General features: G+C 51.8%; 7 protein-coding genes across 7 annotated transcripts; 4 read left to right on the forward strand and 3 right to left on the reverse strand.

Annotated features, from left to right (window-relative positions):
* Nucleotides 1-771: 771 nt before the first annotated feature.
* NCS54_01265000 (Hypothetical protein) lies at nt 772-1,809 on the forward strand (the record flags this gene model as incomplete). The annotated part of the gene is made up of 1 exon (XM_053157877.1): nt 772-1,809. The coding sequence occupies exon 1, from the start codon at nt 790-792 to the stop codon at nt 1,807-1,809; it is 1,020 nt and encodes a 339-aa protein (XP_053013852.1). The 5' UTR covers nt 772-789.
* Nucleotides 1,810-3,021: 1,212 nt separating this feature from the next.
* On the forward strand, nt 3,022-6,748 carry NCS54_01265100 (Polynucleotide adenylyltransferase; the record flags this gene model as incomplete). The annotated part of the gene is made up of 3 exons (XM_053157878.1): nt 3,022-5,198; nt 5,255-5,961; nt 6,012-6,748. The coding sequence occupies 3 exons, from the start codon at nt 3,022-3,024 to the stop codon at nt 6,746-6,748; spliced, it is 3,621 nt and encodes a 1,206-aa protein (XP_053013853.1).
* Nucleotides 6,749-8,389: 1,641 nt separating this feature from the next.
* On the reverse strand, nt 8,390-10,344 carry NCS54_01265200 (Exocyst complex protein EXO70; the record flags this gene model as incomplete). Its single annotated transcript, XM_053157879.1, has 2 exons — nt 8,390-10,080; nt 10,131-10,344. 2 exons carry the CDS (start codon nt 10,342-10,344, stop codon nt 8,390-8,392), a joined length of 1,905 nt encoding a protein of 634 aa, XP_053013854.1.
* A 389-nt stretch (nt 10,345-10,733) lies between these two features.
* On the forward strand, nt 10,734-13,542 carry NCS54_01265300 (DNA replication licensing factor MCM3; the record flags this gene model as incomplete). The annotated part of the gene is made up of 3 exons (XM_053157880.1): nt 10,734-10,806; nt 10,887-13,452; nt 13,509-13,542. The coding sequence occupies 3 exons, from the start codon at nt 10,734-10,736 to the stop codon at nt 13,540-13,542; spliced, it is 2,673 nt and encodes an 890-aa protein (XP_053013855.1).
* A 236-nt stretch (nt 13,543-13,778) lies between these two features.
* NCS54_01265400 (PfkB domain-containing protein) lies at nt 13,779-15,252 on the reverse strand (the record flags this gene model as incomplete). Its single annotated transcript, XM_053157881.1, has 2 exons — nt 13,779-14,917; nt 15,012-15,252. 2 exons carry the CDS (start codon nt 15,250-15,252, stop codon nt 13,779-13,781), a joined length of 1,380 nt encoding a protein of 459 aa, XP_053013856.1.
* A 1,373-nt stretch (nt 15,253-16,625) lies between these two features.
* NCS54_01265500 (Adenylyl cyclase-associated protein) lies at nt 16,626-18,464 on the forward strand (the record flags this gene model as incomplete). The annotated part of the gene is made up of 5 exons (XM_053157882.1): nt 16,626-16,672; nt 16,729-17,005; nt 17,075-17,397; nt 17,449-17,968; nt 18,021-18,464. 5 exons carry the CDS (start codon nt 16,626-16,628, stop codon nt 18,462-18,464), a joined length of 1,611 nt encoding a protein of 536 aa, XP_053013857.1.
* A 304-nt stretch (nt 18,465-18,768) lies between these two features.
* NCS54_01265600 (Carn-acyltransf domain-containing protein) lies at nt 18,769-21,271 on the reverse strand (the record flags this gene model as incomplete). Its single annotated transcript, XM_053157883.1, has 5 exons — nt 18,769-18,808; nt 18,892-19,014; nt 19,069-20,731; nt 20,800-20,854; nt 21,206-21,271. 5 exons carry the CDS (start codon nt 21,269-21,271, stop codon nt 18,769-18,771), a joined length of 1,947 nt encoding a protein of 648 aa, XP_053013858.1.
* Between the last annotated feature and the right edge of the window lie 116 nt (nt 21,272-21,387).

Raw genomic sequence — 21,387 nt, forward strand, 5'->3', positions numbered from 1 at the left:
ATTAAGATCTTTAAAGAGAAAATAATTATAAAAATATAAAATAGCTATTAAATTTACTAATTAATTAGGATAACCCTAGCTAATTATTATATATATAAAGACCTCTTAAAAGCTTTATAATTAAGCTATTATAAAAGGCTTAATAAATTAAAGTTTTATATATATTAAAGACTTATTTTTAATTTATAATTTTATCTTAATTTAGCTATTAAGGCCTATTATTTTATAAATAAATATATATATTATTAATTATATAATAATTTAACTTATTAATTTAAAATATTAATTAACTTTAAATTAAATATTAATAAAATTAATAATATATAATTTTAATTTTATTAAAAAATATTATTAAATTATATAATTTTCTTTAAAAATAATATATTTTTTATTTTTAAAATAATTAAAATTTAAAATAATTAATATTATTTTATATAAAAAATAATAATATATTAAATTATAAGTATATTATAAATTATATAATAATTAAATTTTTTTAATTTAATTAAATTCTTATAATTTAAATAATGTAATAATTTAAAATTAATTTAATATATTTTTTAATATTTTTTATTTTTTATTTATTATTTATTTTTAATTTTTATTTATAAATTTATAAATATTTTTAATTTATTTTATTTAATTATTATTATTAATCTTTTTTATCTTACTTAATACTTATTCTCTTAAGAAATAGTATTTACCTAATTATATTTTTCCAAGCATTTATGCACTCATCTTACCTTCACCTCTCTATCCTTTACTTAAAACCATCTTATTCAGCTAACAATGGAGAAAAGGAGACCAACAAGTGACCCCGACGCCGGTCGCGATTCCCATCACCTCGAACAAGAGGGAGCGCATGCGCGAAACACAACACCACCACCATATTCAGGTCCCTCGACCACGTTGATCGCCTCAGCCTCATTCCTCCCGGAGGCCGAGACAGCTCCGAAAGGCCCAACACGATACCCTGGATTGCCACGTCTCGATTATCATCTTTACTCGCCTCCTCTCTTCAAGCTCTCCAATGACTTCAAGACGCTCTCATCTCGTGCCGAATATCTGTCGTCCAAGCCGACCGCCTTGGTCTCACTCATCCGCGCTCAAGCCTCGGTGCCACCCAAGCCCCAGATCCATGTCCGAGGCAGCCGGGGTCGCAAGGTTGACTTCGACATCAAGCTGAACCTGATGAGCCTACTAGTCCCAGATGATGAGAAGCAACGCATCGACTACATCCGCTGCGTGGGTGATGGGGAGCTGGCTTACCGCGGAGGCGTGAAGCCGGATGTGCTTCCCGAGGTTGGCGATGGCGGATTAGAAGAATGGTGTCGCCGCTTCGTGGAAGACACGGCTTCTGTCAAAATGTTCGCGCTTGATCGCGTCGTGGCCAATCTTGACACGTCTTGGATCGAGGGTCAGCTACGAAGCCTAGTTGCAGCGCTCAACTACCGCGGAGTGGTGGATGTGACGTTCGTCGTCACCCATAGCCGCGTCATGGTGCAGAACCCAGACAAAGTGAACCCATTTTTCACCAGCGTGACCAGCCTATTTTCGGGCAAGAACAAGTATGAAGTGGTGAAAGCAGTCTGGCCCTTTGCTACCACCAAAAACGGCGAGCCAGGTCGACGATGTGTTGTTCAGAGCGAGGAAATCTGGTGGAGAGAATGGAAAGACCCCATCAAATATGCCATCTCTCAGAAGCGCCATGGCTGGGTCACTGTTGAAGATAAACTGGAAGCGGTCATGGAGGGCAAGGGACACGAGACGGGGACAATCGACTGGGGGCCTGACAACATGGCACCATGAGGTATGAGCAGAGATGACTGTTGCCGAGTTTCGCAACTGTATAGAGTCTCAGCGGGACTGCCCTGGGAGCTAAACCTCCGTGGTGCTCAGTGACGACCTCAGTTGAGATTAAATCGTAAGTCATTGGCAGTCAGGTGTCTGTTGTCTTCTGGGAGTAACGCGATGGAGGCAGAGAGTTTGGTCACGCATTTCAAGTCTACCGTCTACATTTCTCTCGCTTGAGATAGAGCGCATATGGGCGGATATGTTGTAAATATTTTGTAATTTGTGGTTTTGGTTCTATCAATTCAACTGCGTCTAGAAAGAGCAATACAGCGACATTCCTTCTCGAGCATGATTGACAGATACAGATCGTGATCCAGATCACTGCGAAAGCTCAAAGCTACCCCAGTGCAAGACCAAGCATCGCTAAGAAGACAATGATAAGTAGGAAAAGTGAGAATAAGGCCAGACTGAGTCACATATGCATGTGGTTTGCCTATTTCTTAACCAGCGTGCTTGCTCACCCGGTTCAGAGTTACCTATTAGACATTGCAACAGCAACAATGGAAGATATATCTCCTCCAAGATTAGAAGTGATTTAATACAAAACTAGTTTAAATAATAAAGGAGCTACCATATGTATTTTCTTTCTCTTGCGTCTATTATACCTCAGCCTTCGGGGAGGATATGCTGATGCCATTTTTCTGCTGCCTCTCGGGCTTTCCTTGGCCCGAATGACAAGTAAGCGGCTACTCTCATGAGTCACGCCGCCTGCACCGCCGCAACTTCTCCTGGGACCCGTCGCCAATCACCCGGGGAAATAACAAAGAGTGCCTATGAGTCAAGTAAGGCATATTGCCGTTCACTAAGGACTCAAATCATTAGAGTCAAGAATACATACATATGGATGCTTAGCCGCATATCTCTTGCAATTGAAGAAGACACAAGCACCTCCCTCTCTCGTAATCATACATTGAGCGGCTCTTGGCCAACAAGTACCCCTCGCTTAAGCCCCTGTTAAAGGAGGGGCTGGTTCACATCCGCTCAAGTACCTTTCCCTCCAGCACAAGTACCTGCCAGCCACTAGGAGACAGGGGTCGAACCAGCATTTCCCACTTTACCTCACTGGGTAATAGATTGTCGATTTTGCTTCCCTAGTCGGCAGCACTCTCACAGAACCTTAACAAAGAACCTTAGCACACTACGCCATACAGCGTCTTCCTCACAAACATGGCGAATCCCGACCCCACGTCGCAATTCACATTCAAATCTCATGAGACCGCGCTCTGTCTTATCCCGCCACGGCATCTTTGGTCATCAGTTGATCAGTTAAGAAGCCTATATGATAAGGCTTTCAGTGCTTGGCCTCCTCACATCAATCTTATTTATCCATTTGTCAGACCCGAGGTCCTCCCCGAGGTAGCCAACCTTCTTCAGGATCTCTCGATTGAACATCCACCTCGCATCACCCTAGAAGGGGCGGATACGTTCAACCACAAGCATCACAACACTATTTTCTTCCGCCCATCCCAGGGTTCGACTGCCGATATCACACAACTTCGACGTCGTATTTGCGATGCTCTTGGCCAGCCGCGGACCAACCATGGTAGCTTCAAACCACACATGACCATTGGACAGAGTGAAGACTCAAATGCTGCACCTCACCACTTTCTTGTTGAGAAAGTTCGCTTGCTGCCTCAGTTAGCTTGGGATGTGGACTCCATTGCAATTCTGGTTCGAGACGATGCAGCCTCAGGCTCCAATGGATCGCGACCGATGAGGCTTTGGGGTACTCTCGACCTTTCATCCCGTCTTCTCACTCGACCAACATCACCTCAGGATTTCAGAGCCTCCTCTGAACCTACCTCCGATATCGTTTTCCAACCGCCTTATCATTCACCTCAGCCATCCGGACCCTGGGCAGTCTTGACGCCGCCTGCCCCTGTCACCAATGATGAGGAACTCATTCTGGATCGATTGGTCATTGCATCATATAATGTCTTGGCCGAGTTCGAGTGGCCTCCTCAGTCAGTTAGACACTCGGGCTTAGTGGATAATCTACTTTCCACCCGCTCAGCAGCCGATATTCTCGTGCTCCAGGAAGCCACGGATCACTTTCTCCCTGTCCTGCTGGCTGACCAAGAAATCCGTCGTCGTTATCCATTTGCCACACACGGGCCTCCAGGCCAGTTTGGCATTGGACCACTTCCCAGCCTTCTCAATATCGTTGTCTTGAGCAGATTCCCCCTTGAATGGCATCATTTGCCCTTCCAGAGAAGACACAAAGGCTGCACGGTAGTCCGGTTTCCGACAATAGGCATACGTGACCGCGACGCGTGTTTTAGACCATGGATTCTCGCCGCCTGCCATCTCAGTCAAGGCCTCACCGATGGTGCCATTACTGCAAAGAAGCGAGAGGTTCAAAGGATGCTTGATCATCTGTCTGCTCACTTCCCGCAGCATCCTTGGATCCTGGCTGGTGACTTCAACTTGGCAACTTCATCTTTCACCATTGATGCAGCCAGGAAAAAGCAGGATATTTCATCACAGACCGTTGACCACTTGCAAAGCATCGATCATATGCTCCTAGATGCCGGTTTCACGGATACCTGGCTGGCAACAAGACTCGAGTCTGGGGAATCTTCTGACGTTGTCAATGACAAGCGGAATGTCTTGGACTCCTTCCAGGGTGAACAAGGGGCTACATTTGATCCTCTAACCAACACTCTGGCATCTGGCCTTGTGGGCAGTGGTTTGAACAATCGCCCTCAGAGGTACGACCGGATTTTGGTCAAGGCGAATGATCAGTACCACCCATTGGGATTCAACATGTTTGGCCAGGCCCCTTTGCAGCCAACGGAGCAAGGCGGGCCGACGTATGCCAGCGACCACTGGGGCGTACGCTGCCTTCTACTACGCTCTCCGTCTACCGAGATATCACGATCTTCTGTGCCAGCGATGGCCGTTCAACTGCAACGGGCCCCAGCGAGTCTTGCCGATAACGAGGTGCTGGAGCATTTCCTGGGGAGTCAGGGGTTTCTTCCGACGGCCCATGAGAGAGTTACGAGGGCAGAAGCTCTCAAAGCTCTCGAACATGCGCTTCTGGATGCTATGTCGTCAGTTTCGCAAGGTGATGCCCGCTCTGGGCCTGTCCTAATTCTGGTCCCGGTTGGCTCGTATGGTCTTGGTGTTTGGACAAGCTCATCTGACATTGACTGCCTGTGCATTGGCTCTATAAGCGCCAAGACTTTCTTTGCTCTGGCCGTCCAGAGGCTGAAGCGAGCAGCAACAGGAGGCATCAGGATCCTGCGACGAGTCAAGGCCAACTCGGGATATATGCTGGAATTGGAGGTTCAAGGGATCAAGATGGATCTTCAGTATTGTGCTGCAGCATCAATTGCAGAGAGGTACGTACAAAAAATATGCACTGATGTATACTCATCACCCTAATCGTCACTCTTAGATGGCCTGAAGTCATGAAGCGTCCTGCAAGCGACCCTGCATTTGCTCTGCCCTTCCAGACTCTAGCAAAGCTGAAACCTGTTCGCGATCTATTTTATTTGCGCCGCTCCATTCCTGACATGGTTCAATACCGCATGGCCCATCTGTTTATCAAGGCATGGGCCCAGTCGCGAGGTATATACTCAGCCAAGTTTGGGTTCCTTGGTGGCATTCATATAAGCGTCCTCCTTGCGCCGTTATGCAAGATGCTCGCCAACGATGGTGCAACCGTTTCGACAGCCGACATTATCGTCACTTTCTTCCAGCACTATTCACGGTTCAGCTGGAAGACTGCCCTCGTGTTTGATCCTTTCTTCCACAAAGACCTGCGATACAACCGGACCTTTCGAGAGCCCCTCTGTCTACTGGGCTGGCACGCCCCGTCACTCAACACTGCCGTGAACGCTTCTGTTCCCACTGTGGATGCTATCGCCGCCGAGTTTGAGAGAGCCGAAAAACTTCTCTCCGTGGAAAGTTTCTCATGGAGTAACCTCCTAGGCGTCGCGCCTGACAGCACACCAAGCTCTTTGGGTGGTCCCGGGGCCACAGAGTTTCTTCAGAACTACAAAAGCTACATCAAAATTGACGCACACTACTGGGGCCCTTCCCAAGAGAAGAGCGGTCGGTTCATTGGATGGCTTGAGTCTCGATGCGTTATGTTGCTAGTTGGTAAGACAGATAGCATTGCTGGCTAATAGCCAAGCTAACTTTGAACACAGATCTTGATAGGAAGGTGAAGAATATCCATGCGCGGATCTGGCCAGCCAGGTTTTTGGACATGGCTTCAAGCGTAGAAGGCCCCGGCGCTGAATACCATGGGCAATACTTGATTGGTCTCTCGCGAAATGGTGAGGAGCCTAACAAGGACGATGCCAAGGCAACGCAGGTTGCTTTGCAAGCAGCACTCCAGGAATTTGAGGCGAGGATCCGTCGCGACGAAAAGTACTACGATGCGCAATTCTGCTGGATGAGCGCAGCCGTTGTCCGAGCTCCTGAGCTGGGCAACCTGGAGCTCGATCAAAGTCGATGGGGCGAATTTGCGGGTGATACGGATGACGAGGATGAGGACGATGAAATGGAAGAGGAGGAGAACGACAGTGACGGAGAGTCCCAGTCGACAGCAAAGAAGAACGTGGCATCGTCTCACGGCTCCAGGGCTGCTGTTGTGAGCAAGACGCCGGGACTGGGTAAATTCCGTACTGCTGCTGACGTGCTCAACCGACTGCGATGGGATGCTGGCTTCGATGCAAACGACTTCATAGTTGGCTATGAAGACCGCTTCCTTGGACCTCGTGAGAGGGCGGTGGAGCAGTGGAAGAGTGAGCAAACAGACGAGGAATTCATCCCGCAGCATCGGATACTCTACTTCAAACGCAAGAGCGACGGAGTGGTCGTGTGGGAGCGACGGAGTCGGATTGACGACATCTTTGGCAGCGGGATAAAGACCGACGGATGACGCTCGTGGCTGTGGCATCCATAGCCGGCGCCTAGCGCGCCAGGGATCCTGAAATCAAAAGGGCCACCCACCCAAGGACATGGATGTGCCTGGATGGATAGATGTCTGTGATAGACTCGGTGAGCTGTCAGATTAGGCGCAGATAGATTTCACGTCTGCAATAGACTCATCGTGTTGTTCGATCAGGAGTGGCATGCTAGCGTCCAAACTCCTTGCGCTGCCACGTATTGAACTTTGCAATGAGGCTGATGGTAACTCACTCGGTCGATTGGAAACTGGTCGGCTATTGAACTAGATATCAGGGTACAGCATAGGAGACAGACACCACACTCTCGGTCGTGATACGTCAGGAGCCCAAGGCAATGACAGCCTGTCGGTAGCTCAGCCAAGTCGGGCGGTTTTGATGCCCAGTCGGAGGGGTACAGCGCATTATAGAAGTGGAGGGAGGCCAGACGGATTCTCAAAACGGGTGCCAGGTGACAGGTGCCAGCTGCCGGGGTCTGTGGCATGGTTCCGAGTGTCGGGATTCCAAGTTCCAGGAACTTGGTGCCAGGTCTTCAGGGGTCAGAATCACGTCGTTTAGTGGTCGCAGCCCATGTGCCATGGCAATCTTGTTGGGCCGTCGCCCGTCGAATACACTCGCTCTGGCTCGCACTCAAGCTGATAGAGGCAGTGTCGAATCTGCGCATGATGACGCGCTCGTTACCTACGTGGGGTGTGGGCCTGTTTCACGTTTCAATCCATCCAGAGACCGAAGAGTGCAGAATCCCTGCCCGAGTGCCCGAGTGCTGCCACCAGACCGTGGTTACCTCGACTGGACATACCATCAGCCTCACTTTCGGACCCACGGATGAGACCGTCGTGGCATTGCTGCCCCAGACCCCTGAAGATGGCTCAAGTATAAATCTTCGAGAACCGTCGATCAACTCCCCGTCGAGGAAGATATGAGCACCATCATCTCAATTCCGCACCAAGAACCCAGCCCACTGGACCAGACTTCTCCCACCAAACCATCCAAGAAGTTTCTCCCCCTCTTTGTCTTCAACATGGCCATTTCCGAGCTTCAGCCACTTGTCGACGGTTGCTGCACTGCCTGTTGCAAGGCCAGTGACCTCGGCACTCACGACTATTGCGGCACTTGCCCCAAGTGCCCCTGATAACCCGGCATATAATTCGCCACTGTGTCTGCGTATCCAATTCGATTCAAGCATGTGAGAGGACTGAATGACACCGAGGTCATTTACTCGCCCGTGCCCATTCTCTTTCATGCATTGCATTCAAAGGTTGCAGCGACGAGGTGCAGGCTCACCTTGTCGCGCGGTGTCGGAGGAGTCGGGAGTTTGGTAGGGAAAGCTGTTCTTTGGGTTTGGCGAACGCCCAACAGAATGAAACCAGAAGGGGTATCATGGTGAACAGAGGATTCGCGGTTTGGTGTGTCATTGGAGATGGCTTACCGCGTCACCACGAAGCGTTGCATTGATATGAAGGATCCATGCATGGGCAGAATAGAGTACAAATAGCAGCAACTGCATCCATCGAAATTGGTAGTACCGCTCATTTGCACACGGGGCAGCGGGTTGCGCTGGCAGTCGTGAACAAGTCGGCAGTAGTTGAAACCATCGCGGTTCAGATTGAGCTTCGTTATGACGCAAGGCTGAGGAAAACGGCAGCAATCGAAGATTTGTCATACTTGACATATTTGCCTTTGCCCTTGTCAATTTCGTGGTAGCGATCCCAAAAGCGGTCGTAGAGCGGCTGCAGTTTCTGGCGGATATCCTCTCCGAACATCTTGCGGACCTCACGTTCCATGCTGTATGACTTGTGCCGGGAGACCATGTCATCAAACGCGCTGTTGAATTGCGTAAACTTCTCCTTGATCTTGTCCTTGTCTTTACTTCCGAGCGCCTTGATGATGGACGCCGAATCAACGGGTCCAGAAGTGGGACGGTGTGAGCGATTTGTGTGGATAGTGTCAAAAAGATGCACTGAGAGGTCTTTGCAAATATCCGTGTATGCTGCTGTGCTCTTCTTCCGCCATTGATCGAGAACATCCAGCTTCGATTCCAACAGGGGCGATAGATCGGAGTCACGCACCATGCGTTGGATGATGATGACGGTGTTGGCCATGAATACTCCCGCAACCGCTCTTGTCTTGAGGAGCAACCGCGCCTTTTGGTCCAGACCCGAGAGAAGCGTTTCGATGGTGTCGAGACAGTAGTGGGCAAAAATGTCTCGGCCATCTGCCCCAATATCGAAAGACGCGAGGCTCGGGATCACATCTGCCGATCGGTTGTTGGGTCCCGCGTTAGATTTCCATCCACCATCGCCGATAGAGATCATGATGCTTGAGATCGGTCGCAGGAACTCCACCATGGCCTGTAAACGCTGCATCGTTTCCGAAACAAGTGGTATCGGTGCGCCATCTGACGGCAACACCTGCAAGAACGCAACCTTGCGTCTTGTATCCTCCAGTAATTCGGCAAGAGACGACTTGGCGGTCTCTCGAACGGGTTTCAGAGCGGCGGCGAGAGCCCCTTTTAGCTCGCCGGTTCGTGTGTCCAGGTTGCCGGACAGCGCCGAAACAATCTCGGTGACTTCGTATCCCAGATAGCAGTCTGTATTGAGGTGATTCTTAATGTGGGCATTCAGTTCGCGCAAAGTGCGTGCCAGCTCGGCCAGTGCTGCCTGGCATGTAGCCTGAAAGACGACGCCCCAATCCTCCCGGGTGAAGATGCTGCACACATTGTCATACTCTGCTAGGAATAAACCCTCCATAGCCTGTGCGTAGGTCCCGATACCGTTGGTGCCTGCTCGATAGATAGCATCGGGATTCTTCTTCTTGGCCGTGTTGACGCTCGCAGCAGCTAGGTTGGCGAGGGATCCAGAGAGGTATGGCCCACGTACGTCAGCATAGATCCTGGCAACTGGGGACTCCGGTCCTCCTTGATGCTGACTTCCTGCCACGTAAGAATAGACAAGTCCAAGCCGAGCGATCTTATCCTGAGGAAGCGCAGGGAATGGCTTGTCCTTGGTGATGAAATGTAAAGGCTCGATGGATCGTGGTGTTTCTGCGCGAAGGAGGGTATCGAAGTGGCTTTCGAGCTGATTGTTGCCCGTTTTGATCAGACGGGCCAGATCGGCCATCGTTTGCTGGTTCGCGCGCAGGTTAGATGCCTGCATCTCGTTCAACGCCTTGTTCAGACGCTTTATGGAAGCCAAATAGTTGGGAAGGCCGGCCTTTTCAGGTCCCACCCGAATGATCTGTTCTTCGTCATTCTTGCTATCAGCAGGTTGGCGGAGGCGCTCGATCGCAGCGAGGACAGAATCAACGTCTAAGCTATGTCAGTGTTGCGCACATGTTAGGCCTTGTCGTACCACTCACTATTTCCCAAAGTCTGTAGCCGCTTGGTCTCCCCAGTTAGCGGGCCAGCAACATCGCGCACGCTTTTGCCAGTAGTTTCAAGCCGGTTGAGACAAGACTGGATTTTCCTCGTCAACTGTGTTGTCTTTTCTAGACGCGAGTTAAGAACATCGACCTCGGCCCTCGCCTCCTCGTCCAGCGTGTTGTGAGCACTGTTAACAAGTCCAACTGACATGGCTCCACGAATAGATGATGGCAAATAGAAATGGTGGCGAGTTTGTCAGAACTCGAAGCTCTCGGCAAGTGTCAGGAGGTGACAGGACGAGGTCATCAGCGTTGGGGGCAGCGACATCAGGTAGGTACGCAGTAGGGAAGGTGGAAAGGTCATTACGGTATCAGGACTAGCTCAAGTCTCAGCCACATGTCAACGCCACGGGCTATTCGTTGGCTCCACTCGACCACTCACTTTACGCGAACAAGTCGCGTCTGAAGAAGCGCGACAGCAATTTCAAGGAGCCCCAGCAACGCCCCGCCAGGTTCAGATCTGGCCCTCGATACACTGTTCGCATCGTCGTTGTGAGGATAGCTTGTTGTGAACAAAGGCATCACACACGAACAGACATCATGGATTCTTTCATGCTTGGGGATGAAGGCGTACGCGATCGCATTCGCCAGGCCGAGGAATTTCTAGATCCCAGTATGCCCACAACCCGCCCATGTTCCCGAGGCGGTGGTCGTTTGTTTGGTTCACTCCATGGCTAATTTCTGAATCTCCAGATGACCCTCAAGTGCGGAGTTATCGATCAGACATCATATTGATGCTACAGAAGAACCAGCGCCGCTTGACTGTCAATCTTGACCATGTGCGCAACCACAACGCAGGCCTCGCCCAGGGCCTGCTGGAACAGCCCTTTGACTACACCCTGGCCTTTGATCAAGCCCTGAAGAACATCGTGCAGGCGCTTCCGCAGGCTCGGCCTGACCAATCAGCAAAAGATATTGTGTACTATTGTGCATGGGCTGGCAGCTTTGGCCTGAATGCTTGCAATCCCCGCACATTGTCGTCACATCTGCTCAACTACATGGTTTCTATCGAGGGCATTGTCACTCGTTGTTCGTTGATTCGGCCCAAGGTTGTCAAGAGCGTTCATTACAATGAAACCAAGGATAGGTTTCACTTTCGCGAATACCAAGATCAAACCATGACCAACGGCGTCACCACCTCGAGCGTCTACCCCCGCGAGGACGACGACGGCAACCCTCTTATCACCGAATATGGTTTCTGCACTTACAGGGATCATCAGACAATCTCTATTCAGGAGATGCCCGAGCGAGCACCTGCAGGACAACTCCCCCGCGGAGTGGACGCCATCCTCGATGATGATCTTGTCGATCGAGTGAAGCCAGGCGATCGCGTACAACTTGTTGGTATATACCGGACCCTGGGCAACCGAAACACCAATCACAACAGCGCCTTGTTTAAGACAATGATCCTAACCAACAATGTCGTTCTTCTTTCGTCAAAGTCTGGCGGCGGTGTGGCAACTGCGACTATTACTGATACCGATATTCGCAACATCAACAAGGTGGCTAAGAAGAAGAACCTACTCGAACTGCTCTCTCAGTCGCTCGCTCCCAGTATCTATGGGCACGACTATGTCAAGAAGGCTATACTTTTAATGCTTCTCGGTGGTATGGAGAAGAATTTGGAGAACGGAACACATCTTCGAGGAGACATCAACATCCTCATGGTCGGTGATCCCTCTACCGCCAAGTCCCAGTTGCTCCGTTTCGTCCTCAATACCGCCCCTCTTGCCATTGCAACGACAGGTCGTGGCTCCTCCGGTGTTGGTCTGACAGCGGCCGTCACTTCGGACAAGGAGACGGGAGAGCGGCGACTGGAAGCTGGTGCCATGGTCATGGCTGACCGTGGTGTCGTTTGTATTGACGAATTCGACAAAATGTCAGATGTCGACAGAGTTGCAATTCACGAAGTCATGGAACAGCAGACTGTAACCATCGCCAAAGCCGGCATTCATACATCCCTCAATGCTCGATGCAGCGTCATTGCTGCTGCCAACCCCATCTTCGGCCAGTATGACCCACACAAGGATCCTCACAAGAACATTGCTCTTCCCGACTCTCTTCTCTCACGATTCGATCTGCTTTTTGTTGTCACGGATGACATCGAGGACACGCGTGACCGCCACGTGTCGGAGCATGTTCTCCGCATGCATCGATACCGGCAGCCAGGGAGCGAGGAGGGTGCACCTGTTAGGGAGCAGGGGGCGCAATCTTTGGGTGTCTCCGCCACCAACCAGGCAGATTCGCAAGGTCCGACAGAGGTGTATGAGAAGTACGATGCCATGCTTCACTCGGGTGTCACTATCACATCCGGACGCGGCGCGAACAAGAAACCCGAGATTCTGAGTATTCCGTTCATGAAGAAGTACATTCAATACGCCAAGACAAGAATCAAGCCAGTCTTGACACAGGAGGCCTCTGATCGAATTGCGGACATCTATGTCGGCCTTCGAAATGATGAGATGGAAGGCAACCAGCGACGAACAAGTCCCTTGACTGTGCGTACCTTGGAGACCATCATCCGTCTCGCGACGGCACACGCCAAGTCTCGACTATCCAACAGGGTTGAAGAGCGGGATGCAGTTGCTGCAGAGCGCATTCTAAGATTTGCTCTCTTCAAGGAGGTTGTAGAGGATGCCTCTCGCAAGAAGAGGAGAAAGACACAAGCGGTCGACTCTGCTTCTTCCAACGAGGAGAGTTCCAGTGATGACGACCAGGATGGAACTCAAGCCGATGGCACACGGTCAAACAGATCGACATCCCGAGCGACACGTACCAGCAGCCGTCTTCAAACGACCGCCTCCCGGGCAGCACGTAATGGAGGCGATACGGCATCCTCTAGCAGAGAACCAGACTTGGATGAGGAGGAGGAGGCGGACACTCTCGCACAGCCCACACCGCGCCGCTCTGGCAGACGAACACAGAACACCTCGCAATCGCAAACCTCATTCGCATCTTCCATACCCGCATCCCAGTTGCCATCCCAGACTCAGGCGGAGTCGCAAGATGACGATGAGTTGGCGGATGGCACCGCCGGACTGGCAATCGATGACACGCCCATCAGCACCCAGCGTCTTGGAACATTCAGGACAGCGCTTGGTCAGCTTCTTAGCACGGATCTGTTCGAGGACGACTCTGCCGAACTAGATGCCGTGGTGGAAGCGGTCAATCGCAAGGTTGGAAACCGTGACGGTGGCGCTTTCACCAAGGGAGAAGCGACCAAGGCCCTACAAAAGATGGGAGAGGCAAACCAGATCATGTAAGTTTCTACCCCTGAGTAAGACTTTGAGCAGGTTCGACTAACATCAATGGCAGGTTCACCGAGGGAGATCTTGTGTACAAGATTTGAGACAAGATGTTATTGATAGGTAATTCAACGAGTGTCGGGAAGAAGTGTCAGTTTATTACGAGCATCTACAGGTCAGGACCTTGATAGATTCGATTGAGACATGATGATTATGCTGGTTATGAACGGGATCTGGTCGTATTAAGTAGTCAGATGAAAGCAGGTAGACCCAGGTACTTTTCTATTCAGATTAATCTACATTGCACCAAATCATGCATCTTGCCAAGGGGCGTCGTTTTTCACAACCGCTGGCGGAACTCCTTTAACCGAGCATCAACATTGTGCCCATTCCATGCCTCACGGCCGTCCGCATCCCTACCCAAGGTGGGAACGCCAACCTGTTCGATGGCGAAGCTTGCGGCCACAGCACCCCAAATCACAGCATCCTCCAGACTCTCGCCTCGCGCAAGGGCAACACCCAGGCCACCGAGGAAGGTGTTTCCGCCACCCGTGGGGTCAACAACGTTAGCCGGGTCTTCGTGGTAGGCGGGTATCCATCGCTCGATACCGGGATCAACCTCGATCTCCTCGCGGGCGACGATTCCATCTTCATCCTGAAGCAAACCAGCGAAGAGGGCTTCCATGTCGGTATCTGGCCGCAAGCCTCCTCTCACATAATCCTTCTTCCGTCGTTTTGTCTTTGACTTGGGATCTCGCTGACGCTTCCTCCCACCATTCTTTGCGATGTAGCAGCCCTTATCGCCCGCGCGAACAACTAGCGAAAATGACTGCAGAGGCATGCTCGCCAGTAGTTGTTCGCATGCGCGTTCCACTGCTACGGTGGATATCTCCCCCGTCTCCGGGTCCAGGCCGTCGTCACCCATGAAGCCAGCCAGCTCGGCGTGATTAGGACTGCAAACGTCGACAAGGGGCAAGCAATTGGTGCAATTCAACAGCTCATCCGGAGTGCACAGATCAGGGACCGGCTCCCAGATGAAGATGGGCTTCGTGTATGTCTCTGGGGGAACAACCTTTTTGCGGAGTGATGTTATCTCAGACACAAGCTCCCGGCATCGGTTGGGGGAGCAGATGAGGTGAAATGAACGCGACTGGAGCAACGCTGGTGTGAGGTCCTGTGCCGTCAGTCGCTTCTTTGGAGTCAGATACTTGAAGGCACGCTTTTCGGCGGCGCCCTCATAGCCGTTCCATCCACGAGTCGTGAGTCTAAGGCCATCATGACGAAAGATGGCAGAGGTGGTCCAGCTGTCAATAAGGGTCGACAGTGACGGAGGGAAGTCGGAGCCTTGATCAATGATCCAACCAACTGAAGTAGACAGCGGTGGCGGAGAAAATAGGCGAGCTCCTAGGGCGGAATAGGTGCCAGCGCCACCGAGGATGTTCTTGACCGGCGGCGTAGGGGGGACAAAGTCGATATCATCTTTGAGGTCAGGTTAGCTTTGTCTTACGACACATCCACTCTAAAAGAGCAGCAACCGCAAGGTTCAAGGATGGACTAAGGAGGCTCCGCTAACCAATGATAAACATTCCCAAAGTGACAAAGTCAATCGTGGCAACCTGGTCATCTGGTGTTTGAGTGTCAATCACCGACGAAGCTTGTTGATCTTCTTGTGGTTCATCGTGGCTCGGGTCTGGGACTTGGTCTTGATCTTGGGTCTGCTCTAGATCTAGATTCTTTTCACCCTCTGCATGGGGCTCCTCTTCGCCATCGATGGGCAGTTCTGACTTGGGCCGATCATCGACAACGGCCTCCATGACGCTGGTGATGGTGCAGCCTCTCACTCAGCGGGTTGGTGCACGGCGCGACACCTAATGAGCCGACGGCAATCCGATGAGCGCAACAGCAACACAGAACCTCAAGTTCAGGCCAGCCAGGCAGGGGAAAGAGGTTGCAAAGGAATAGCAGGCTCGGCTGTGGCCGATCCTAGTTATTGCCCACGGACTTGGAAACTCCCAATAGGTTGGTGGTGGAGATGGTGCCGGGGATGGATGTCAGAGACCTGAGGGATCGTATTGCAGGGGTGGAAACGCTCAGGCTCAGCGAAGCGAGAGAGTTTATTCCGGTATTGCGAGGACACTAGACGAGAGCTCATGGAATGCGCGCTTTGGGCACTGTTCAGTATCTAGCGAAAACGCAAGGTGGGATTGGGAGGCCGTGAATGATCTGTTGGTGTTGTTTTCAGGTTCAAGTTCAAGCGGTGTCTGCGTTGGGCTGATCGGAGCTGCAGCATCTGGCGTATGGCCTTGAGCCTCCACCGGTACCCAGTCTATCTTATCTAAGGTACCTACATACCTCCCCTGTCCTCTCGAGGCAGCTCCCGTTCTTTATTGAAAACCAAGGCCATTAATGTTTTCCGTGTTTTGCCGAGAATAGAGGCTTATATTTTAACTCTCACTCTATCAATATGGTGGTCGAGGTGCGATAAATCAATCCGGTTAAATGCCGTCAAGTTCCAAAGATAGGGTACTTTGAGACCAAAACGACCACGTGGCTCACAACCAACTGCGTGCCTGCCCCTGCGGGTACCTGGGCACCTGCAAAGACAGAGGAGGCTGCGCCGGAACCGGGCAGTCAAGCGCCGAGCAGCCAGGCCCAGGGCGCTGGAATGGACGGAAACCTACCTAAGTACTTGGAGGCCAAGCCAAGGTCATGGTGCTACCTTACCTAACGGACTTGCAGGGGAATGGGAGCTAGGCCAGCTGTACCTACAAGCTACCTACACTTCGCACCTAACCAGGCGACCCAAAAAGTCGAGTTCGAGTACCTCCAAACCTCCTTACCACCTGCCTAGCTCATCCCTATTCCGCAACCTCCTCGGTCAAGCTCCCATCTCCTCACCTCGTACCATCGCATCGCATCCTCGCTGAGCTTTTGACTGTTGCAACATATTCATGGTCAAGGTAAGCGCCTAACCGGCAGTTTTTTGCGTCTGCCCCTTGTGATGCCATGTCATTGACTCGTTCTCGACTAGGTGGCATAACCCTCGACGATTACGACTTGCGCAATCCACCAGGCAGAGCGAACTACTCTGTTGCCTGCGCACGTCGCCGTTCGCCGCGTACTGTATATATAAAGAAGGATTCTCCCCAAGCTCTCCCAGTGACCGGAGCGAACCGAGATCGACACCATGGCCGCCACAAACCACATGCATAATCTCACCACTCTGATCAAGCGGTACGGATTGCCAGAGTCTTGGTATCAACCGCCACCCATGCTGATAACATCTCCAGTCTTGAAGCTGCTACCTCTCGCCTCGAGGATATCGCTGCTTCTACTGAGCTTCCGCCCGATGCCCCCGCTACATCGTCTTCCAACGCTGCCATCGCAGCACCTCCAGCTCCAGCCGCCCCTGCTGCCCCTGTCGCTCCTCCCAAGCCCGAGCCTGTCCCTAAGCCAGCCGCCGAGCCACTTCCAGAGTCTATTGAGGAATTCGATGCCTTCCTGAGCTCCGCCGTCGAGAAATATGTTGAGCAGAGCCAGGAGCTTGGTGGGGTCATCGCTGAACAGGTACAACCAACTCCAACAACGGGATCTCTTCGAGGAAGGCCAATAGCTGACCATTGCCCTAATATCTAGGCATTGGAAGTCAAGAAGGGCTTCCAAGAGCAGCGGAAGTTTCTCCTTATCTCGACCAAGGCTAAGAAGCCCAACCTCTCGGGCCCCGATCTGCCCATGTACGAAAGCCTTCTCAAGCCCATCACCGACGCTTTGTCGGCTGTCACCACCCTCACGGAGGCCAACCGACCTGACCCCGCTTATAACCATTTGAGCGCTGTTTCCGCCGGTATCACGGTTCTGGCCTGGATCACCATTGACACCCGCCCCTACAAGCATGTCGAGGAGTCTCTTGGTTCGGCTCAGTTCTTTGGAAACAGGGTGCTTAAGGAGCACAAGGAGAAGTAGGTCGAATCTTAGGCAGGCACGTTTCGCGGTACTGACTGGATGCGCAGGGATAGCAGGCACGCCGATTGGGTTCAAAGCCTGTACCAGATCTTCCGCGATCTCGCCGACTATGTCAAGCAATACTTCGCCAATGGTATCCCTTGGAACCCCAACGGGCAGCCAGCGCAGGAGGTCGCCAAGTCACTTTCCAGTGGTCCCAGCACTGCACCCGCTCCGCCTGCTCCGGCTCCCCCTGCTGGTGGTGCTCCGCCGCCTCCCCCGCCGCCTCCGGGCCCTCCTCCGGTTCTGGATATCAAGACAGAGCCTGCCCCTACTGCGCCAAGCGGTGGTTTCGGTGCAGTCTTTTCGGAACTCAACAAGGGCGAGTCTGTCACACAGGGTCTCCGTAAGGTGGACAGGTCGGAGATGACGCACAAGAACCCGTCCCTCCGCGCGGGCTCAACAGTCTCTGAACATCACGGTGCGACCCGGGGCAAGAGTCCAGCGCCAGGAAAGAAGCCCAAGCCCCAGAGCATGCGTGTCAAGAAGCCTCCTAAGAAGGAGCTGGAGGGCAACAAGTGGACTATTGTATGTCTCAACCAGTACGATTAGGCGAAGCAGGTCACTAACTTGAGCTTAGGAAAACTACGAGAAGGAGCCCGAGCCCATTGAGATCGAGGCCTCCCTGACGCATTCCGTTCTGATCAGCCGATGCAACAACACCACCATTATAATCAGGGGCAAGGCTAACCAGGTGACGGTTGAGAACTCGACCCGCTTGTCCCTCATTGTCGAGACCCTTGTCTCTACGGTTGATGTCGTCAAAGCCCAGAACTTCGCCCTTCAAGTTCTCGGCACCATTCCTACAGTCATGCTGGACCAGATCGATGGGGCACAAATCTACTTCAGCAAGGAGAGCACAGGCACCAAGGTTTTCACGAGCAAGTCGGCAGGTATCAACCTCAACGTTATCTCGGGCGAGGATGAGGACTACAAGGAGGTGCCTCTGCCCTCACAGATCTGCTCCTACTACGATGAAGCCAAGGGCGACTTGGTTAACGAGATAGTGGCGCACGCCGGCTAAAGTAGTCGAGTTTCATCCGCTGCTTGGATCTGTCAGTTTGTAGGAGTAGGATATACCGTAGAACCTTCATCAGCCATGTCATAAGTCTTCTTATCATGTTCATCTAGACTTTTTGCGGTGACATGAGAAATGACAAGTTTTTTTGACCTTTTTTTATTTATTGTTGTAGTTATCATCGCTCCGACTTTTGATCTACAGCTTCCTTCTGCCCTCCAATGCGTAGGCTCCAATTCATCGCTTTCAAATAAATCGCCAAGTCTTCTCTCCAGGCGGTAACAATATCATGTCTAGAATACATGCACAATCAGGTGAGAACGCCGCTCCTTCTCAGCCCGATACCATATCTAAACTACCCAGCCATAGTATTGTGTCATATGTAAAATTGGCATAACTCCGTCTAAGAAACATTGAAGATGCACATTCTTACAGCTTAGCCTTGGGGGGCTCAAGAGTGGGTGTGAGCAGCTCGCGCATATCGTTGGCGGCCTCGTTCAAGTAGTGGCTCATGCGGTCACTGCCTAGACCCTTGGAGACAACGTTGAAGTTAAGGCTATCATATGTTGTTAGTACTGCGCTCTAAGAAGACAAAGGTCTGGTTACATACCTGTTCTCGTTGATCATGTAGGCAATGCCAAAGCCGGCATCGATGACCTGACTCCATCCGTAGCCGTTGAAGAACTCAGAGCTCAGCTGAGACGTGGACAGATGCCATGAGCTGGAGTAAGCATAGGCAGGGTCCTTGTAGATAGCAGGGACTTCCTGGCCGGGCTCAAGAAGCTTCTTGAGGCCAAAGAGGTGTCTATCAACACCCTTGCCGTCTGAAGCGGCGGTGATGTACTCGAGGTGAGCGTTGATGGCCTTGCGGAATAGGTCAACACGGGACTTCTCATCAACTGAAGCATCTTCCATGGCCTTGCACCAAGCCGTCGATTCATCCGAGACAGTTCGGCATGTCTCGGTACGACCAAGCTGGAAGCGGCGTGTGGCAGCAGACTCATAGGTAGGGCGGTTCTTGCCGTACATCTTGAAGTAGGCAAGCTGGATGATCATTTGGACATAGGCGTCGGGGGAGCACTTGAACTTCTTGATGAGGCCCTTTCCGTAGCCCTGGTAGGCCTGGACAGCAAGCTGGTGCTTGCCGATGACTTCGTTGAAATCCTTGGTCGCCCGGTCAATTTCGGCCTGGACTTCATTGTTGATCTCGAACTTGACGAGCTGAGGGTCAGGCAAGTTGGATCGGACACTGGGGTTGGAGTAGTCGAGCTTATTGCCAAAGATGAGGTCGTTGACGTAGTCGTTCAGGCGGTGAGTAGGAGTTCCGTCCATCATTGAGTGCTCGCCCATAAAACCAGAGGTGCCGTTGTCATTGACAATGAACTGCAGGGGTTTGTCGTACCATCGGTTAGCACCATCACCGTGCCAGTACTGGTGAGCGCGCTCCTCAAGAGTAACGGGGGAGGCATCGTCCAGACACACAACGAAAGAGGCAGACTCGATAGCCTCAAGAGCGGTCTTGTTGTTGGGGCTGGCCTGCAGCAAGATGTTGCGCGCATCAGTCCAGATATCTCGGTTCTCCGAGGTGAGAGCGCCGACAGCTGGGACGCGTCGAGCAACCTCGTAAACGTGCTTGAACTGCTGCTCAAGCTCCGAGGTGTTGAGCTGTTGGCCGTTAACCTCGTGCTGGATCTTGAAGAACTGGTTCTTGCGAATAGCAATGATGTGCTTGTTCTCCTCGGCAGAGAACTTGACGGGGTAGTCGGCAGGCTTGGCAGCGACGCGGGAAGCGTTAAACATCCACTTGTAACTATCCATGCAGATGGGGAGCTTCTTCATGTACTCGGGCTCGAGGGTGCCAGCATCGACCTGCTTCTTGAACTCAAGAACTGAGGTGGTGATGGCAGCGGCGCGCTTTGCAGGATCTCGTCTGCGTCGATCGTCGCGGTGGGAATAGAAGTAGCTGACATAGGGAACGACCGGGTCGCGATAAGACAGGTAGGCCGCATCATTCCACCACTCGTAGATCCAGTTCTTGGTCTTGGGGTCCTCGCGATGGGCGACGAGCTTGTCTTGGAGCTTTGAGCCGACACCGCCAGGGCGCACAAACTCCTCAACAGCCTTCTTGCTGTTCTCGTACTCGGCGGGTGTAAGGAGCGGATGAAGGGACTTAAGATAGCGTCGGGCGGTCTCATCGAGCGATGGCACAGGCAGACGAGGGAGGGAGTCCTGCCACCTAAGCATTGGGCCCTTCGACTTATCCTCGACGTATCCTAAGACCGCGGCGCATCAGTATTCCGTTTCAAGACACAATCGCTTTTTGACACTGGGAGTGGCATACCTGAGGCAGAGGAACTGTTGGCTCGCTTAGCTGGGGCCATGATGAGAGTCTGTGCCTGAAGGTGAGTTAGCGAAAAGAAAGGTTTGTAATTATAGAAGATTGCTGGGCGACGAATATGAAGATATGCAAAATGAGGGAAGGAGTGAAAATGGCCGTTCGGAAAGCGACCGAGGCATCGCTGGGCGGCCGGAGCCGTGGTGCGGTCGATCACAAGCACCGGCGGCTGGATGTAGTTCCCGCCGCCCGGCCATGACTCGGCATCCACCTGAACAGAGAATAGGAAGATGACAGAAGAGCATTCATTCTATTCCATCACCTAGATGGAATCCGAAGCATGTGAAAGTCTTCCATGAAGAGCACAAACAGATCGGTGTAGGTTGCATGGCAATGGGGAGGGCCAACTTACGGCGCGTGCTGATGTCAAGTGACGGAAACTGTTCCTCAAGGCGGACGAGCGGGCTAGAGTCAACATGGCCGGCACGAACAGGAAAAGGGTCTGGAGAACCGAGAGGCAGGAGAGGGCCTTTTAGGGCGGAGGCGGCGATGTCGGCCTTTTATACAAGAGTATTCAAAGACCGGTTGACAGTC

Source organism: Fusarium falciforme, chromosome 10 (genome assembly GCF_026873545.1).
Source record: "Fusarium falciforme chromosome 10, complete sequence".
NCBI lineage: Eukaryota > Fungi > Ascomycota > Sordariomycetes > Hypocreales > Nectriaceae > Fusarium > Fusarium falciforme.